The sequence below is a fragment of the Heptranchias perlo genome, chromosome 20 (assembly GCF_035084215.1).
Source record: "Heptranchias perlo isolate sHepPer1 chromosome 20, sHepPer1.hap1, whole genome shotgun sequence".
In the NCBI taxonomy this organism is placed as follows: domain Eukaryota; kingdom Metazoa; phylum Chordata; class Chondrichthyes; order Hexanchiformes; family Hexanchidae; genus Heptranchias; species Heptranchias perlo.
Genome location: NC_090344.1, coordinates 4063273 through 4082382, shown reverse-complemented (window position 1 = coordinate 4082382; position 19110 = coordinate 4063273). Strand labels below are relative to the sequence as shown.

Sequence of the window (19110 nt, the reverse complement as noted above, 5' to 3'; positions counted from 1 at the left end):
ATCCTGAGATGACATTTCTGACCGATATAAAGCAAGACACTACATAGCTATCAAAAGGTGAGAAAATGAGACCATGAATCAAGGTGTAGTAATTGGATAAGGCCAAAGATTTATTTTACATATATAGATTGTTGGAGGCAGGGATTGAGCGAACGCGGTAAAGAGTCCCACAGTTTTCAGTATCTGAGACCAATGAATTAGAACTTGGAGACAGTACGACGATTCATGAGTCCAAAGCAATGGGGATACAGGGAGGAGGAAGAGTGTGTCGGATGGAGCATTAGAAGCACACTGAGGGAAGGCTGGGTGTAACACATACAACAGATAGGTAGATATGTGGGAACTTGCTCCATAGATTGTCCTAGGCAGCTGCAAGTAGCTGCTTCAGTCCTGCTGGAAGCTTAATTAGTCACAGGTTGTCACGGGAACGCAGCGTTAGAAATCTCACCATATTATTATCTCAAGGGAGGCTCTTTCCAAAGTTCTACTGCTGATCAGTTTTAGCTCATGTCCTGTTCGGAGACGCACTGATGGAGATACATCTCATAGAGCTGTGTCTGCAACAGGGAAAAGAGAGCCCTCCGTTTGAATAAAGGAGATCCAGTAGTGAATTTATATCAAACACTGGACTGCCTAGTTGCAATCATTGTCGAGATACAGAGATGTACATACAGAAGGCAAATACAGGACCTGCAAAGGCCAATGCAATGCAAATGTAGATGTACAAATAAACGCTGATCGAGTTTTAAAATCAGTTAACGGGCGGGGAGACAGATGAATTTTACCTTTTTCTGAACCACAACACGTTGGACGTAATCAAGTTTTGCCTCTAGTTTCTTTTTATCCTTCCTCGATAGGGTAGTTTCGGTGCTGAAAAATAGAGACAACAATTCAGCAGAGCCCAAGATGCAATTTGTGGAAGAGCAGTTTCCATTTCTCCTCAATTGTAAACTACCTTTTTTTTACATGTGCAAACTGCAACTACAGAATTCTTCCTAAGAAAACATCAGAGGTATATTGTGTCTCATAATCTTGTGTAATCACCTTAAGCAAATACTTGCATTTACATCCCATCTCTCGGCAGAACATTAGAAGTGAGATTTTTTTTGTGATTAGATCCCAGAAATAACAATCACCAATTGGTATGTTTGCAGTGGTTTTGGGTGACTGTGCAATGTTGGCAATGACGGGAGAACCCGCTGGTCATCTCGCCAAGGCTTCTTCGACAGCACCTCCCAAACCCGCGACCTCGACCACCTAGAAGAACAAGGGCAGCAGGCGCATGGGAACAACACCACCTGCACGTTCCCCTCCAAGTCACACACCATCCCGACTTGGAAATATATCGCCGTTCCTTCATTGTCGCTGGGTCAAAATCCTGGAACTCCCTTCCTAACAGCACTGTGGGAGAACCGTCACCACACGGACTGCGGCGCTTCAAGAAGGCGGCTCACCACCACCTTCTCGAGGGCAACTAGGGATGGGCAATGAATGCCGGCCTTGCCAGCGACGCCCACATCCCGTGAACGAATAAAAAAAAAAAATAGGGTCATGGGGTCTTCAACGTCCACCTGAATCCACTGGGACAGGTAGATGGTTCTCGCTGAAGGCCCGAATTTCTCAGCTGAGATTATGGGCTTGAGCAATGGGACTTCAACAAAGGCCATCTGGTTTGGAGCTGAGGCTATTTCCAACGGAACCACATTGGCTGAGTATAAAGGCTTTCCTTTCACGTGAGGCCCATAAAACTGTTCGGTTTATGATAACTGTCCTCTAAAAATCAACAATATGTATATTTAGAGTGACCAATAAAATGTATAATGTACATAGGAACATAGGAACAGGAGTAGGCCATTCAGCCCCTCGTGCTTGCTCCGCCATTTGATAAGATCATGGCTGATCTCTGATCTAACTCCATATACCTGCCTTTGGCCCATATCCCTTAATACCTTTGGTTGCCAAGAAGCTATCCATCTCACATTTAAATTTAGCAATTGAGCTAGTATCAATGTGTGTAGAAATGTTTTCTAATCTCGCTCCTGAAAGGTCTGGCTCTAATTTTTTGACTGTGCCCCCTACTCCTAGAATCCCTAACCAGCGGAAATAGATTCTCTCTATCCACCCTATCTGTTCCCCTTAATATCTTATAAACTTCGATCAGATCACCCCTTAACATTCGAAACTCCAGAGAATACAACCACAATTTGTGTAATCTCTCCTCGTAACTTAACCCTTGAAGTCCGGGTATCATTCTAGTAAACCTACGCTGCACTCCCTCCAAGGCCACTATGTCCTTCCGAAGGTGCGGTGCCCAGAATTGCTCACAGTACTCCAGGTGCAGTCTAACCAGGGTTTTGTATAGCTGCAGCATAACTTCTGCCCCCTTGTACTCTAGTCCTCCAGATATAAAGGCCAGCATTCCGTTAGCCTTCTTGATTATTTTCTGCACCTGTTCATGACACTTCATTGATCTATGTACACGACCCCTAAGTCCCTTTGGACATCCACTGTTTTTAACTTTTTACCATTTAGAAAGTACCCTGTTCTATACTTTTTTGATCCAAAGTGGATGACCTCATATTTGTCGACACTGAATTCCATTTGCCACAGTTTTGCCCATTCACCTAATCTATCAATATCGCTTTGTAATTTTATGTTTTCATCTACACTGCTTACAATGCCACCAATCTTTGTGTCATCGGCAAAGTTAGGTATGAGACTTTCTATGCCTTAATCTAAGTCGTTAATAAATATTGTGAATAATTTTGGCCCCAAGATAGATCCCTGCGGGACTCCACTAGTCACATCCTGCTAATGTGAGTACCTTCCCATTATCCCTACTCTCTGTGTCCTTTCGCTCAGCCAACTTCCTAACCAAGTCCGTACTTTTCCCTCGATTGCATGAGCTTCTATCTTAGCTAACAGTCTTTTATACTTACAGTGACACTTAAACGTTAAATATATATACCTTTGAGTGATCCTTAAACTGTGTTTTGCATTTACATAAAACGACACTTAAAATGTAGAATGTTTTACCGCACTGTGAATCTTAACCTGTCCAATGTACATATGGTAGAGTGATCCATAAAGCGTACAATGCAAATTCTTATACTGAGCATTAAACTGTATACAGTTATGCCATAATATAATCTCCAAACGCTGCAATGTATTTACTTAGAAGCAACCTTAAACTGTAAAATATATATACCTGGGAGTGATCTCTAAACTTCACAATGAATATATCATAAGCTTACCCATAAACTGTACAGTGTATGTAGAGTTGCCCATCAACTGTACAGAGTATATATAGATATACCCATAAACGGTACAGTGTTTATAAAGTTACCCATGAACTGTACAATACATATAGAGTTACCCATAAACTGTATCGTGTATGTAGAGTAACCCATCAATAGTACAATGTATATATAGTTACCCATAAACTCTACAGTATGTATATAGTTACCCATAAACTGTACAGTACGTATAGAGTTACCCCTTAAGTGCACAATGTACAGAGTTAGCCAAAGGAGTAGTGTTTATAGATTTACCCATAAAGTGTACAATGTGTATAGAGTTACCCAGGAACTGTAGAGTGTAAATAGATTTACCCATCAACTGTAAAGTGTATATAATGTTACCCATAATCTGTACAGTTTATATAGAGTTACATATGAACTGTACAGTGTATCTAGAGGCCATATCTGAAAAGTGATGAGTGGCCGAGTTGTTTGCAAGGATACACAGAAATCTGCCCCTCTGTGGCATGAGGAGCGAAGGTTCGACTTGTGAGAACAACTGATGTACGGAGCAAGGCAGAATTTGGAGAGGGGAGATGTTAATCTAAAGGCGAGGGAGTCGGAAAATTGTCAGGAAGTTTGTGAGGAAACTAGGCAAGAGTTTCTTTTTCCTCATGGATGGATGGTGAGAATGGGAATGTTGACAGCGGATCAGGGGTGAGTACGGCAAATGAGACTAGAAAGTGTTCAGACTTAACCTTGTTGGTCAGATGTTGAGAGGTCATGAAGGATGTCTCTGTCTCCTTCGGTCTCTTTAAATATATCTCTTTATCTTTCTCTGTGTCTTTTCTGTCTTTCTGTTTCTACCCCTGCCTCTGACTCCCCATCTCTCTCTGAGTGTCTCTGATTCTATACCTGTCTTTCTCTTTCTGTTTTTCGCTCCTAGCTTACATAGTTTATGTTTGAGTGACACGGTATGTTTCTCACAGGGTGGAAATCTCATTCCTAAGTGTGTAACAGTTGTCAGGAGTCAGGAGTAAGATTAATGTTCATATTACCTGGAGTAGGATTTTGAAAGGAACAGCGAAACGAACGTGAATCCAATCAGCAGGATCAGGGCCAGAAGGTAGCTGTCCCCAGTTAGCCAGTTCCAGGTTGTAGATACGCACCACTAGCCAGAAGAGAAGATAAAAAAGTATATTGACCGGGTTGCATACAGAGTAAAGCTCCATCTCCAGTGTGCCATCTGAAAGTCCCAGGACAGGTACAGTACGGGTTAGATACAGAGTAAATCTCCCTCTAAACTGTCCTATCAAGCACACCCTGGGCAAGTACAGCACCGTTAAATTCAGAGTTAAGCTCCCTCTTCACTGTCCCATCAAACACTCCCAGGGTAGGTACAGTACGGGTTAGGTACAGAGTAAAGCGACCTCCACACTGTCCCATCAAACAGTCCAAGGGCATCTACGGCACGGGTTAGATAGAGAGTAAAACTCCCTCTACACTGTCCCATCAAATACTGAGAGGACAGGTGCAGCACACATTAGCTATAAAGTAAAGCTCCTGTATTGTCCCATCAAACAGTCAGAGGACAGGTACAACACGGGTAAAGGGTAGTGCACCTTCCACACTGTCCCATCAAACAGATAGGCCGCTAGCACTGACGGACTCTGACTGTTTATACTCAGGATATTAAAAGAGAGCCATACCGCCCAGATCTGCGAAATGTTGGCCATGTCCTCTCCCATAATATCGTTGAGGCTTTCTCTTGATGTGTTGGAAATGATGAAACTTGTCAGCAGTGAGAGTGGTACGAGGTATGCCAAGGAGCTGAAGAACATTCGCTTGATCCAGGCTGACCTGTTCTTAGATGCTTGTTCGCTGAAATGAAAGCTACAATCACTGTCTTAAGTAACTGGCGGCAAACAGCTTCCTAACCTCCACCAAATTACTGTAATAATGGTCACTTAGCACCGCATGACACCAGAAATCAACACCAGTGATCCGAAACTGGAACATTTCTTATTATCTGAGTTCATCTGCCCATATTACACCTTCATCTCATTTACACTCAATGGAAGTGGAATTGGACATGGGCAGGGATACAAGACAGGTGGAAACGAATATTCCGCCCATTATATTCCCCGCGCGATTTTGCCTTTCATTGACTTCCTGATGTTTAATAGACGGCTAATTCAATATCGTTCATTTTACGCCATCGCCAGAGTTAAAATTATCCAACCCCACACCCACCCTGAATTCTTAATTCCTTAGCAGTCCTACCCTCTCTAACTATTTGTTTATACTTTATATATACATAAAACCCCTTACTATTTGCGTTCCAATTATCTGCTATCCTTTTTGTAATATTCCATTTTAGCCTTTCCAATCTCCCTTTAAAATCCCCCACTAGCCTTTCTATATTCCTTATTTTTAATATCGTTAGCCCAAACTTTATTGGGTGTCTCTGTTTTAAGTTTCAGTTGACTTTTAATGGGGGATAATTTTAATTTTGGCCAATAGTGCAAAATGGGGGCTAACGAAGCGACTGCCCGTTTTCCACCTCTCCTGATTGACTTCAATAGGAATGGAAAGAGGGCGGGGCGTAAAACAGGCGGCCGAAACAAACTCACCAGTTTGCACTAATGCTCACGGTAAAATTACTCCCTATCTTGATGCACTCCTTTCTCCTTTTAGTAATGTATTTATTTGAACTCTCTACCTCATATTTCAATATTCTCACTGCTGACCTATTTACCCTTTTGCCAACTTTCTTGCTCAGGTAGTTTTGGACAGATCCATTTTTATTGATCTGTTGCTGCAGTTCCAAGAAGTTTTCTCTACTTTGACCAGGTGTATTACGTTTATTCCCGTCTACCTTGGGATTGCTAAAACGTCCCAATATTAATGACTGGTTGTTATTACATTATCGCTCTGAACTGGTTGCTGTTCCCCCCTCTATCTCATAGGATTGATGTTTTGTAATTCACATCGAGAATTGTACCATAGCCCTTCATATTCCTTAAATTTATCCACTTAAATTCTGTCTCATTGCATCGTCTAGGATATCACTACGTTCTATCGTTATTACAGAATCCTTCGCTAGCACTGCCTCACCACCACCTTTCCCCCTCCATTTCTCAAACTTTAACCATATAGCGCCTTTAACCCAGTAAAATGTCCCAGGGCGCTGCACAGGAGCGTAATCAGACAAAAATTGGCAACGAGCCAAAGAAGGAAATATTAGGATAGCTGATCAAAAGTGGTAGCTTTTAAGGAGTGGCTTAAAGGAAGAGAGAGGTGGAGAGGCGGCGAGGATTAGGGAGGGAATTCCAGAGCTTAGGATCTTCACAGCTGAAGACACGGCCGACAATGGTGCGGCGAAGGAGGTGGGAGATGCGCAAAAGTGGCAAGTAACATTCACGCCAGGAAAGTGCCAGGCAATGACCATCTCCAACAAGAGAGAGTCTAACCACGTCCCCTTGACATTCAACGGCATTACCATCGCTGAATCCCCCACCATCAACATCCCAGGGGTCACCATTGACCAGAAACTTAACTGGACCAGCCATATAAACACTGTGACCACAAGCGCATGCCAAAGGCTGGGTATTCTGCGGAGAGTGACTCACCTCCTCACTCCCCAAAGCCTTTCCACCATTAACAAGGCACAAGTCAGGAGTGTGATGGAATACTCTCCACTTGCCTGGATGAGTGCAGCTCCAACAACACTCAAGAAGCTCGACACCACCCAGGACAAAGCAGCCTGCTTGATTGGCACCCCATCCACCACCCGAAGCATTCACTTCCTTCACCACCTGCGCACCGTGGCTGCAGTGTGTACCATCCACAGGATGCGATGCAGCAACTCGCCAAGGCTTCTTCGACAGCACCTCCCAAACCCACGACCTCTACTACCTAGAAGGACAAGAGCAGCAGGCACATGGGAACAACACCACCTGGACGTTCCCCTCCAAGTCACACACCATCCAGACTTGGAAATATATCGCCGTTCCTTCATCGTCGCTGGGTCAAAATCCTGGAACTCCCTTCCTAACAGCACTGTGGGAGAACCTTCACCACACGGACTGCAGCGATTCAAGAAGGCGGCTCACCACCACCTTCTCAAGGGCAATTAGGGATGGGCAATAAATGCCGGCCTCGCCAGCGACGCCCACATCCCATGAACGAATAAAAAAAAGGGGCCAGAAGGAGGAACACAGAGATCTCGGGGGTTATAGGGCTGAACGAGGTTACAGAGATAAGGATGAGCGAGGCCATGGAGGGATTTGAACATGAGGATGATAATATTAAAATCGAAGTATTGCTGGACCGGGAGCGAGCACAGGTATAATGCGTTAACGGAACTTGTTACGAGTTAGGATATGGGCAGCAGCGTTTTGCATGAGCTGAAGTGCATAGACTGTGGAAGATCAGAGACCGGCCAGGAGAGCGTTCGAATCGTCGAACCTGGAGCTAAGAAAAGCACGGATGAAGATTTAAGCAGTAGATGGGTGAGTCAGGGGCGAAACCTGGAATATTCAGCAATCTGTCCGGTCCAAATCTAAGATATGCTCGCGTAACATTTACATCCAATCCCTCCATAGTTATTAATGCTTCAAAGTCCAATTTTGTTTTGAAAGCTTTGTACATCCACTTACACATAACTCAAACCTGACTCCAGGTTTTACGTCCTCCATGCTTCAATTCTCTTACTTGGTAACTGAGTTACGTTCTCAATACATATTGGATAAAAAGTGTCATCCGATTGCTCTTCTTGCTCCTAATTCCCCGATTCTACCTCGTGTGCCTTGGTATATCAACAGTTCACAATAATCTCTGTCACCTCCCCACATAAACTTGAAATCTTCGATTAAATCACCTTGAAGTATCATATTTTCTGAAGAAAACAAACCCAACTTTCCGAACATGATAAAGAACCCCATGCCGTCCTCAATTATAATATCATTTTTCTGTAACTGTTCCTGACAATGTTGTTTATCCCCATCATTGTTTCCCCAGTCTTACTGCAATTGTCCTGAACACAACACACACTAAAGCCTCACCTGCTCTCTTCGAGTTTGCACCTGCTTGAGTGGATGATCAGCTCGCAGTCCTTCTCCAGCTGGTTCAGCGTGTTCTGAACTCTCTGGTTTATCGCCTTTTCTATTGTCGTGCACACCTCTTGGATCTGATTCACACAACGTGTTGGCTGCCAATCCAATGGACATAAGAGAATCAATTGATTCATTAGTGGCATCTCATACCCAAAGCTACTCTGAGCATTCTCTTATCCACGTTGATGATTGAACTGATAATTCGGCGAGCTCCCTGCCTCCTGACTGTATTGAACTGATGATTAATGGCATTGTTTTCTACTCTAACTGAATGGGGGTAATTTGAACTTTTGGCAATTGTGTGAAAATGGCGACATTGGTTAGATATTGGATGGCTGCCATGGAAAGGAAAGTCAGGAGAGTTGTGCAACGAGCTGCCGATCAGACATCGCCCGTTCTACACTAACGCTCAAATAGTTATTTGACATTCTCAATTAGGATACACATACGAATATACGTAAAAGTTGTTTAAAGGTCCTTAGATTGATAAAGCCCACCCCACAGACACATTGCAGCCAACGGACAATATCGACCTCCTCCGAGTCATAGTCTCCTGGGAAAGGCAAAACACAGAAAAAGAACTGATATCAATTTCGGAAAACTCAGTGAAATTCTTCTCTGACCCTCTAAGGTAATCGAGGAAAGCTCCAGGAGACCACAACAATCAATGCGACCCCGTAAATACTCCAGGGATTGAGAACTCTGAGCCCGAATATCTAAAATAAGCACTTTGCTGACGTTTTTTATACTCACGATCCATACAACTGAGCAGAATTGAATCTCTTCATCGTTTTAATACCCTCAGTTGTATCTCTACCGAGCTAACATTCCTCTTATGAAAGTCTCTCAAACTTATCTAGCCTACCCCAATAAAAAAGAAGCCCAAGAATGGGTATTGCTTTTATCGCTCTCCTCTGTAACTTCTCCCAGCCTCGATATCCCTCACCATGTGTGGCGAAAAAAACTGGGCACAATATTCCAGGTATCAATGCCTCGGTATAGTGTCCGTAGTTCTATATTGCACTGTTGTAGCAATATAACCTAAATCTCTATTTACCTTCACAATGGCCTTGCAACACTGCTTTTGGACGTTCAATGATTTATTAGTTACGATCCCCACGTTTCCTCCCAACTTCTTAACCGTTCACGTAATCTTGCATTGTATGCACATCTCTAGAGTTTCCCAGGCCCAAATGCCTCACCCCACACTTATCCAAAATCAAGAATATCCGCGACAACGGGACCCAACCCCTCAATCGGCCTGTATTCGACCTAATACCCACCCCTCCACTTTCGGCACAATGCGGCTACTGTATGATCTGCAGGATGTATTGCAGCAACTCAACCAGGAACTTCATCAACACGTTTCTCCTCTGCGAACTCTACCACCAAGAAGGACAAGCACAGCAAAATCATGGGAACTCCATCACCTCCAAGTTCCCGTTCATGTCACACATCAGGCTCACAGGGACCTATATCACGATTCCTTCATATTATTGGGTCAGTATCCCGTAATGGCTCACCTGAAGCCATCTTGGGAGCACCAGTATCACAAGACTTCAAAGAATCAAAGAGATGGCCCACCATCACCTTTCAGGTTAGCTTGGGAGGGACAATGAATACGGCCTTGGCAGCACTACCTCCATGTAGAGAACAACTAAAGGAAAATGATTTAAATTCCCAACTCCCACGCGCAAATGTGTGATATGGAACCTTGTTAACACTCCATCAGGTCTCTCTTTCAAATCATTTATGAATTTGGTTTACTGCAGTCAACCAACATAGTGCCCTGCAGGACTGAAATTGTGATCTGGCTTTATGTGGATCTACCCCTACCTCTGCCTACGAGATTGCAACCAGTTTCTTATCCAACATGCACATTGCAAACACACAGTTAACCTTCATAGACCGTTGCGTCTGTTAGGTCAGTCTATTTCTGATTAACATTCAGAAAAGACGGCCCTACCCTATTTGGATCTGGGATGTAGATGGTCGGCATATCAAAGCCACACTTGTTCAGCCCGGGTCTCTTGCACAGCTCTTGTACTATCTGCATCATCACTCTCTGAAGAAGAACACAAACATATCCCACTGTAAATTTGAGCACACGTCCGGCCTTTAGGAAACAACATTGGATTAGAAATAAAGAATTGCCATTTTTATAGAGCTTTTCCTATCATCAAAATGTCCCAATGTGCTTCACAACCAATGAAACATATCTAATGTACAGTCACTTTTATTTTACAGGCTAATGCGGTGGAATATTTGCGCACAGCAAGGTCCTGTAAACAGTATTGAGAAAAATGACAGTTATTTTGTCATATCGTCGTTCTGGTTAAGGAATTAATGTTGGCCAACATTTCCCTCTTCTTCAAATAGTGCCAGGGGATCTGTTACATCCACCTGAACAGGCGGGCGAGGCGTCAGTTTAACTTCTGATCCAAAAGGCGGTACCTCCGACAGTGCCGCACTCCCCCAGCACTGCACTGCAGTGTCAGCCTGGATTATGGGTCCAAGTTATAGAATGGGGCATGTGCCTATGACCTCCTGATTCAGAGGCGAGTGTGCTACTATTTACATTAGGAATAAATGGGAGCCATCTGTGCAATCAGTGTGAAGCTGGTGAAAGCCAATCAGTGCTGCATCCTCTTATATATCTTGTAACGTTAGTGTTGATCTGCAAATTATCAATTATATCTGAATTAATATGGTTTACAAAGACTGCACTTGAAACCTGAAACACAGCAGAGGACTCTGGAGATTCACTGCAGCTCAGTACGTACCTGAATTCGGGAAGACAGTTTACTGTTTTAGATATTTAGGCACTGAATCCAAAATAGTCTTTCACTTTTCTCTTTTAGATCCTGCTGGGAATGAGAGTATCTGCTACTTTATTGTGATGAGATGGAGGGATGAATGGATGATCAAACTGCCGGAGAAGGAGCACGAATGCAACGAAGTGGCATTAATAGCTTGTATCACATCAATTCCCCACCCTCTTTTCACGTTTTTGTACTGCCCTTACAAGCATTTTATTAAATTTGCTCTTGGGACGCAGCTGGAATTATTGGCCATCGTTAGTTACCTTGGGAGCAGTAAGGGTTCAACTCGTCGTGTGGAACTGGAGTTATGTGTTGGAACACACCAGGAAGTAGTGGCAAGCTCCCTTTCCTGAAGGACATTAGGAAACATGTTGGAATTTCAGGACAAACGCCGCATTGAGATAAATGACTAGTTAATCTCTCCTTTGGTGCTGTTGGTTAAGGAATGAATGTTAGCCGATTCCGCTATCCTCTTCAAACCCTGAACCCTGCCTGGGGATCATATATGTCCTCTTGAACTTCAGTAACATTCTCGGTCATTTCTTCTGGTGCAAGTCCACAAATTATCAGATTTTATTGAATTAAATTTCACACTTTCCTGTGGTGGGTTTTGAACTCACGACATCTGGGGTGCTAGCCTTTGAATACCCGACCACACATGGAGTCCAGCCTGGTATCTGTTTTGCGCGACATTCCTCTAGTACCATCAAAACATTATTTTAAATGGATTTACTGTGCTGTTAATCTGATCCCAGATCTCTTTTACGTTACTTTGTGTTTGTGCCACTCGACAGATGCTGCTGATGTCGTCAATCTAGACCCGATACACAGAGTCAGGATTGGAGTACAGTTCGCAATATGGAGCACTTTGTCTGCTATTGCAACAGACTGCAATTGTCAACTGTTAATCATTTTATTACCTGCAGTATACTAAAATCTAATGTCTGCGCGTACGTCGTGTGTACAAAGCCTAACATCCTGTTGTCACATTTCCATGTCAATCTTTTTCCTGTTATGAATTCCTTTATCACGTTTATAATGGAAACTACTTAACTATCCTGTAACTATATCCCGCCAGTGTGGTGGCGCTGGACCGTAATCAGGTTTACGTCTCCCCACTCCTGAGCAGAGAAAGGCCAACAAACTTCAACAAAATCGACTTCCCAAATTGCAGTGAGCTTTGCGACTTAATTATAAGTAACAATATGAAATCAAAGTAGCATATAAAAACAAGGACAGAATATATGACTTTTAAATGGGAATCCACTTACACATCCTCTTATTTGATTAATGAGTTGGCGTGGGACTTTTAATGGCATAACGCTCTCATTCAAATGGAGTACCTTACTATATGTGTGCGAGGACAAATTAAAGGCGGTGTGAATACAGAATCTCATTGTACACATGGATTCGACATTGCATCTACCTTTTATTGTCCGTAATTAGTCATTCTTTTCATAGAGCACCGTGATAAAATCTCAGAATTTGGAAATCCATCCAGGAAGGGGATTCTCGGATGCAATAAAATGAATTGTGTCTGTACCTGTCTGTCACTCTCAAGACCAGCTTCATCGGCTTTGCTCAGATAGAACTTGAGTTTATCGCCGTGTTTTTCGTTCAGCTTTTCCACCACGTTCAGTGTCCGCTTGCACAGGGCCTGGCCCATCGGGTCAAAGAAAACAAAGATCAGATCGGCCTGCTCACCTGCAGACAGAAACCAATTGAAAAATTCGATTATACACGAAGAGGTATCTCCATGTTCGATGTAATATGTCCAAAGTGTATCTTAATAATGTACAATGAAGTAACACACAGGGTGGGTAAGTACACTGAAAGGTGACGCACTGAGGCACCAGAAAAATGACTATGAAAACTGCTGGATTGTCATAAAAAACATCTACTAACATTCACTCACATCCCTTCGGAGAAAGGAACCTGCCAGCCCAACCCGGTCTGCCCTATATGTGACTCCACTCCCGTACTATGTGATTGTTACTTAATGCCATCTGCAGTGATGTAGAAAGAAACCCAGTTGTACAATTGCTTCAAAGAGATCCACTTTCTTCGGGCAACTACGGATGGTCGACAAATGTAGTACGGCCCTCATCCTCAAAATAATTGAAACAATTGATCATTTTAAACATGAAATTCTGGATTGGAACTCAACCAAACTCTACGACAGACTGAGTAAATCCCATTCCTGAGCCAAGCAGGTTCAGTTCTACTCTAGGATACGCTGAGTGACCAGCCATCTCATTCTTTAATTGGAAGATATGGGGTAGACTGTCGCTGGTGGGCGGTATTTCTCCTACTTCATTTCAGAGGGCCCTGCAGGTCAACACAAGCTCACCACCGGGTGAACAATCAGTGAGACGTTTACCAGTGATTGGTGTTGGTTTTACCCCAGCATGTGCAGACTTTCTTAGTGGATGTGAACTATGGAGAGCGAATCTGATTGTACAACAGGCAAACTGAAACTCTACCTGAGTGGAATTTCAAATCCTGAAATGACGAAATGTAACGCTGCCAACACTCGTTTAACACATTCATTTTAAATTCCTTCCGCAGCCTCCCATATCCCGTCACACTGAGTCCTGGTCGCCCATCAATCCCATACTCACTCCCTACGTTGTATCCTTATTCTCCAGGTTCCTTGAATTGAAAACCCTCATCCAGCCTTCAGTTCTCTTTGCAGCTCTTACCCCACCCTATTTCAGGAACCTCCTCCTGTCTCAAATTCTACCTCCACCACGTACTATTCACTTCCCCTTCCGTATACTTCACCCCCTCCCATACTCTTCACTTCCCCTCCCATACACTTCACATTCCCCCATACTCTTCACCCCCTCCCATACTCTTCACTTCCCCTCCCATAGACTTCACATTCCCCCGTACTCTTCACCCCCTCCCATACTCTTCACTTCCCCTCCCATAGACTTCACATTCCCCCATACTCTTCGCTTCCCCTCCAATTCCCTTCACCCCCTCCCATACACTTCACCCCCTCCCATACACTTCACACCCTCCCATACACTTCACATTCCCCCATACTCTTCACTTCCCCTCCCATACACTTCACATTCCCCCATACTCTTCACTTCCCCTCCCATACACTTCACCCCCTCCCATACTCTTCACTTCCCCTCCCATACACTTCACATTCCCCATACTCTTCACTTCCCCTCCCATACACTTCACCCCCTCCCATACTCTTCACTTCCCCTCCCATACACTTCACATTCCCCCATACTCTTCGCTTCCCCTCCAATTCCCTTCACCCCCTCCCATGCTCTTCACTTCCCCTCCCATGCACTTCACATTCCCCCATACTCTTCGCTTCCCCTCCAATTCCCTTCACCCCCTCCCACACTCTTCACTTCCCCTCCAATACACGTCACCCCCTCCCATTCTCTTACCTTCCCCTTCCACACCCTTCACCCCTCCCATATTCTTCACATCCCCTTCCATAGCATTCACCACCTCCCATACACTTCACTTCTTCTTCCATACTCATAAATTCCCCTCCCATATCCATCACTTCCACTTTCATTCACTTCAGCCCCTCCCATAACCCACACTTCAACTCCCAATCCCTTTACTTCCCCTTCTATAAAGCTCCACCCCCTGCCATACTCTTCACTTCCCCACCCATACCGTTCACCCCCTCCCATATCCTTCACTTTTCCTCCCATACCGTTCATTTATCCTCCCAAATCATTCATCCCCTCCCATACTTTCAACCCCTCCCTTATCCTTCACCCCTCCCATATCCTTCACTTCCCCTCCCATATCCTTCACTTCCCCTCCCATATCCTTCACTACCCCTCCCATACCGTTCACTTATCCTCCCATATCCTTCACTACCCCTCTCATATCCTTCACTTCCCCTCCCATATCCTTCACTTCCCCTCCCATACCGTTCACTTATCCTCCCATACCATTCACTTTTACTCCACACACTTCTGCCCTCTGACTTTGACTATCTGTGCATTCCACTTCCTCAGTCCTATCACCAACTTCATTCTCACTCGCTCAAACTCTTTCCTTAAACCTATCACTTTTCTTTCCACATTTAAACAGCGAATTTAATTCAGTTTTTCCACCAAGCCTTCATTCAGTTTCTGAACCCTAAAACCATGGCTCCGAAGGCTGTACTTAGATCTGAACTTAGATTAATTTCTAAAAACTGATGCAAGGTAATAATTTAGAGCAAGAGAATCCCTTGCTCATTTTTGAACAGCTCCCAGTTCTCCCCCAGGTCTCTCTGTTTCCTTTGGCACCTGATTTCCCGATATATTGGATTAGATACGGTAGTGTAGTGGATATGTTACTGGGCTAGTAATCCAGTACACGATAGTGTAGTGGTTATGTTACAAGACTAGTAATCCAGGGTACGATCATGTACTGGTTATGTTATCGAGCTAGTAATCCAGGACACAGAAATGCAGTGGTTATGTTACTGGACTAGTAATCGACGGTACGCTAATGTTGAGTCTGTGACTGAACTAGTAATCCAGAGGCCTATGCTAATACGCGAGATAAAGTATATTCAAAGCCCACTTGAGCAGTTGAGAATTTGTTTCAGCTTTTTAAAAAATCTGGAAATAAAACGTTGTTATCAGTAAGCATGACCATGAAGCTGTCGGATTTTCATTAAAAAAAATAATTGGTTTATTAATGGTCTTTTCGGGAAGGGAAACTGCCATCCTTACTCTGTCTAGCATATATGTGACTCCAGTCCCACAACAACATGGTTAACAACTCCCCTCTGAAGTAGCCTAGCAAGCTAGCAAGCCACTCAGTTGTGTCAAAGGAAAGGAAGCAGCAGTTCAAGAACAACATCCCCTATCACCTTCTCAGGGCAACGAGGGATTGGCGATAAATGCCAAGGTTGCCAGCGACGCCCAGATCCCAAGAATGAATATAAAACAAAATTATAGCAATCTGCCACATCTGAATGTTAAAATGTGCTGACGGCTATTTCCAAGTGATGGTGGAGCACTGGTGTGTGTCTCACGGTGCGGGTTGATCTCTTACCCATCCAGATCAGCGCTTTATCCACATCAAATTCATAGGTCATATCTCCATCCACAAGCCCTGGTGTATCGATAAAGGTCACCAGGCTAAACTTCTTCTGTTTGGAGCTGCTGATCTCGGTAGCCAAGTAGTCTGCTATTCCTGTGGGAGCACAGAACGAGCAGTGAGCAGAAGCAGAAGTAAAGGTTCAGCTGCCGGAATGGGACTTTCATTTCATGTCTTGTCGTTTAAATTGCGAAATACTTTCGTTGTAGGTCAGACTCCTTTTATATTAGAATGTTTTAAATCAAAATAGATCCCACTATAATATCCTGCATAGAAAATAAGGGCTAGCTATATTATATAAATATAGGTAAAATAATTCTTATGTCTGTACACAGTTCCTGCCTGAATTTTTCCCCCAAGTCAGGTTTCTGTCACACATTTGTGTCAACTTTTTCTGCATTATAAATTCCGATATTCATTTTCATAACAGAAACTGTCTATGTAAACATCGCACTGTAATTGTATCTTCTGTCAGTGGCGGTGCTGTAGTACCTCAGTTTCCTATCACCCAGCTCCTCAACCTTCATCTCAGAAACGTCTATACTCCACCCAACTCTAATTCTCTGCTTCGCAAATTGCTCTAAGTTTCGATTCTACTAGTTTCTATTCTCGCTATTTATTTTCCATTTGGTTTCTATTCCCCTTGTTTATTCCCCATTTAGTTTCTATTCCCTTGTGTATTTCCCATTTGCTTTCTAATTCCCTCTTTATTCTCCATTTAATTTTTATTCCCCGTTTATCCCCTATTTAGTTTCCATTTTCCCTGTATATTGCCCATTTAGTTTCTATTCTCCCTGTATATTCCCCATTTAGTTTCTATTCTCCCTGTGTATTCCCCGTTTAGTTTCTGTTCTCCGTGTATATTCCCCATTTAATTTCTATTCTCCTTGTATATTCCCCGTTTAGTTTCCATTCCTCCTGTATATTCCCCATTTAGTTTCTATTCTCCCTGTATCTTATCCATTTAATTTCTATTCTCCCTGTATATTCCCCATTTAATTTCTATTCTCCCCGTATATTCCCCATTTAGTTTCTATTCTCCCTGTATCTTATCCATTTAATTTCTATTCTCCCTGTATATTCCCCATTTAATTTCTATTCTCCCCGTATATTCCCCATTTATTTTCTATTCTCCCTGTATATTCCCCATTTAATTTCTATTCCTCCTGTTTATACCCCATTTAATTTCTATTCCCCGTTTATTCCCCATTTACTTTCTATTCCCCTGCTTGTTCCCCATTTAGTTTCTGTTCCCAGTGTATTATCCATTTAGTTTCTATTCCATTGTTTATTCCCCATTTAGTTTCTATTCCCCGTGTATTCCCCACTTAGTTCCTATTCTCCCTGCTAATTTCCAATTTAACTTCTATTCCCCCTGTTTATTCCCAATTTAATTTCTATTCCCGTTTTATTCCCCATTTATTTTATATTCCACTTGCTGATTTCCCATTTAATTTCAATCCACGTTCTTTATTCACAATTTAGTCCCTATCCCCACTGTTCATTTCACTTTTCCACTTTCAATACTTTGCAACTGCCCACATTAAATGCCATTTGTCGTTCTTCAGCCCACCTTCCCAACCTACACAGACCCATTTTATTTGGTTTGTCTTGTCTCTGCTATTTCACACCACTCCATCAGATTTGGCATCATCGTTAAACTCAGACCTATCTGACTCCCATTCATAATTATTCCATGGCCCGTAAACAGCAATTGCACTGGCACTGATCTATGTGACACCCGCTAGTGAACTCTCACCTTGTCCACAAATATCCCATCATAACCGTGCTTTGCTTACTTTAGTGCGGCCAGTTTTCAATCTCCTACAGAAACCTCCCTTCTATTTCAATCCCTTCATGTCTTATGGAATAATCTCTTGTGTGTTATAGGATCACAATCCTGGTTCAAATCAAAATAATTGCAAGTAAAAAAATCCAATCACTTATCTCAAAACATGTATCCTTGAAAACGATATTCTACTGTGAAATTCTTAGAGACGGCGAAATTCGCATCACCAGAGAATAAAAGAGAAACATCAACAGATTGGGTGGTTAAATGAAAACAGAAAACAGCGGAAATACCGAGCAGGTCAGTCACCGTTTAGAATAGAAAAGGGAGGTGAAGGTTTCAGCTGGGATACTTCATCAGAACGAGGAGATCCACGTGTATAGATGGGGAGAACAGAAACACCTTGTGGAAGAGACAGCTAGTAGTAGGTTTAATAGTTCATAAATAGAAATAACTCCCATTGATAGAAAGCATTTCACTTCCCCACAGTGTCCCAAAGTGTTTCACGGCCAAGAAGGATCAGTCATTATGCACAGCAATGTCCCACGAGTAGCACTGAGATAAATGACCAGATAATCTGCTTTATTGGTGTTGGTTGAGGGAGCAATATAGAAACATAGAAAATAGGAGCAAGAGTAGGCCATTCGGCCCTTCGGGCCTGCTCCTCCATTCAAAATGATCATGGCTGATCGTTTAGCTCAGTACCCCGTTCCTGCTTTTTCCCCATAACCCTAGATCCCTTTAGCATTAAGAAATATATCTATCTCCTTCTTGAATACATCTAATGACTTGGCCTCCACTGCCTTCTGTGGTATAGAATTCCATAGGTTCACCACCCTCTGAGTGAAGAAATGTCTCCTCATCTCGGTTATAAATGACATACCCTGTATCCTGAGACTGTGACCCCTGGTTCTGGACTCTCCAGCCATCGGAAACGTCCTCCATGTCCAGTCCTGTTCGAATTTTATATGTTTCGATGAGATCACCTCTCATTCTTCTAAACTCGAGTGAATATAGGCCTCGTCGACCCAATCTCTCCTCATACGTCAGCCCTGCCATCC

The 19110-nt window shown here is 43.2% G+C and overlaps 1 protein-coding gene across 3 annotated transcripts in view; it reads right to left on the bottom strand.

The window, feature by feature from the left end:
- Positions 1-89: 89 nt before the first annotated feature.
- The window catches only part of LOC137336060 (uncharacterized), a 34461-nt gene continuing 15440 nt past the window's right edge, over positions 90-19110 (bottom strand). The window contains exons 5-12 of one of the 3 annotated variants that reach the window (XM_068001559.1): positions 16216-16356; positions 12722-12882; positions 10323-10472; positions 8306-8451; positions 4949-5132; positions 4298-4410; positions 786-870; positions 90-557 (exon numbers count right to left, since the gene is read on the bottom strand). In XM_068001559.1, coding sequence (XP_067857660.1) covers positions 501-557; positions 786-870; positions 4298-4410; positions 4949-5132; positions 8306-8451; positions 10323-10472; positions 12722-12882; positions 16216-16356 — 1037 coding nt within the window. In that variant the 3' untranslated portion in view covers positions 90-500. The remainder of the gene's footprint in view (positions 558-785; positions 871-4297; positions 4411-4948; positions 5133-8305; positions 8452-10322; positions 10473-12721; positions 12883-16215; positions 16357-19110) is intronic. The other 2 variants (XM_068001560.1, XM_068001561.1) reach the window with 2 other exon arrangements.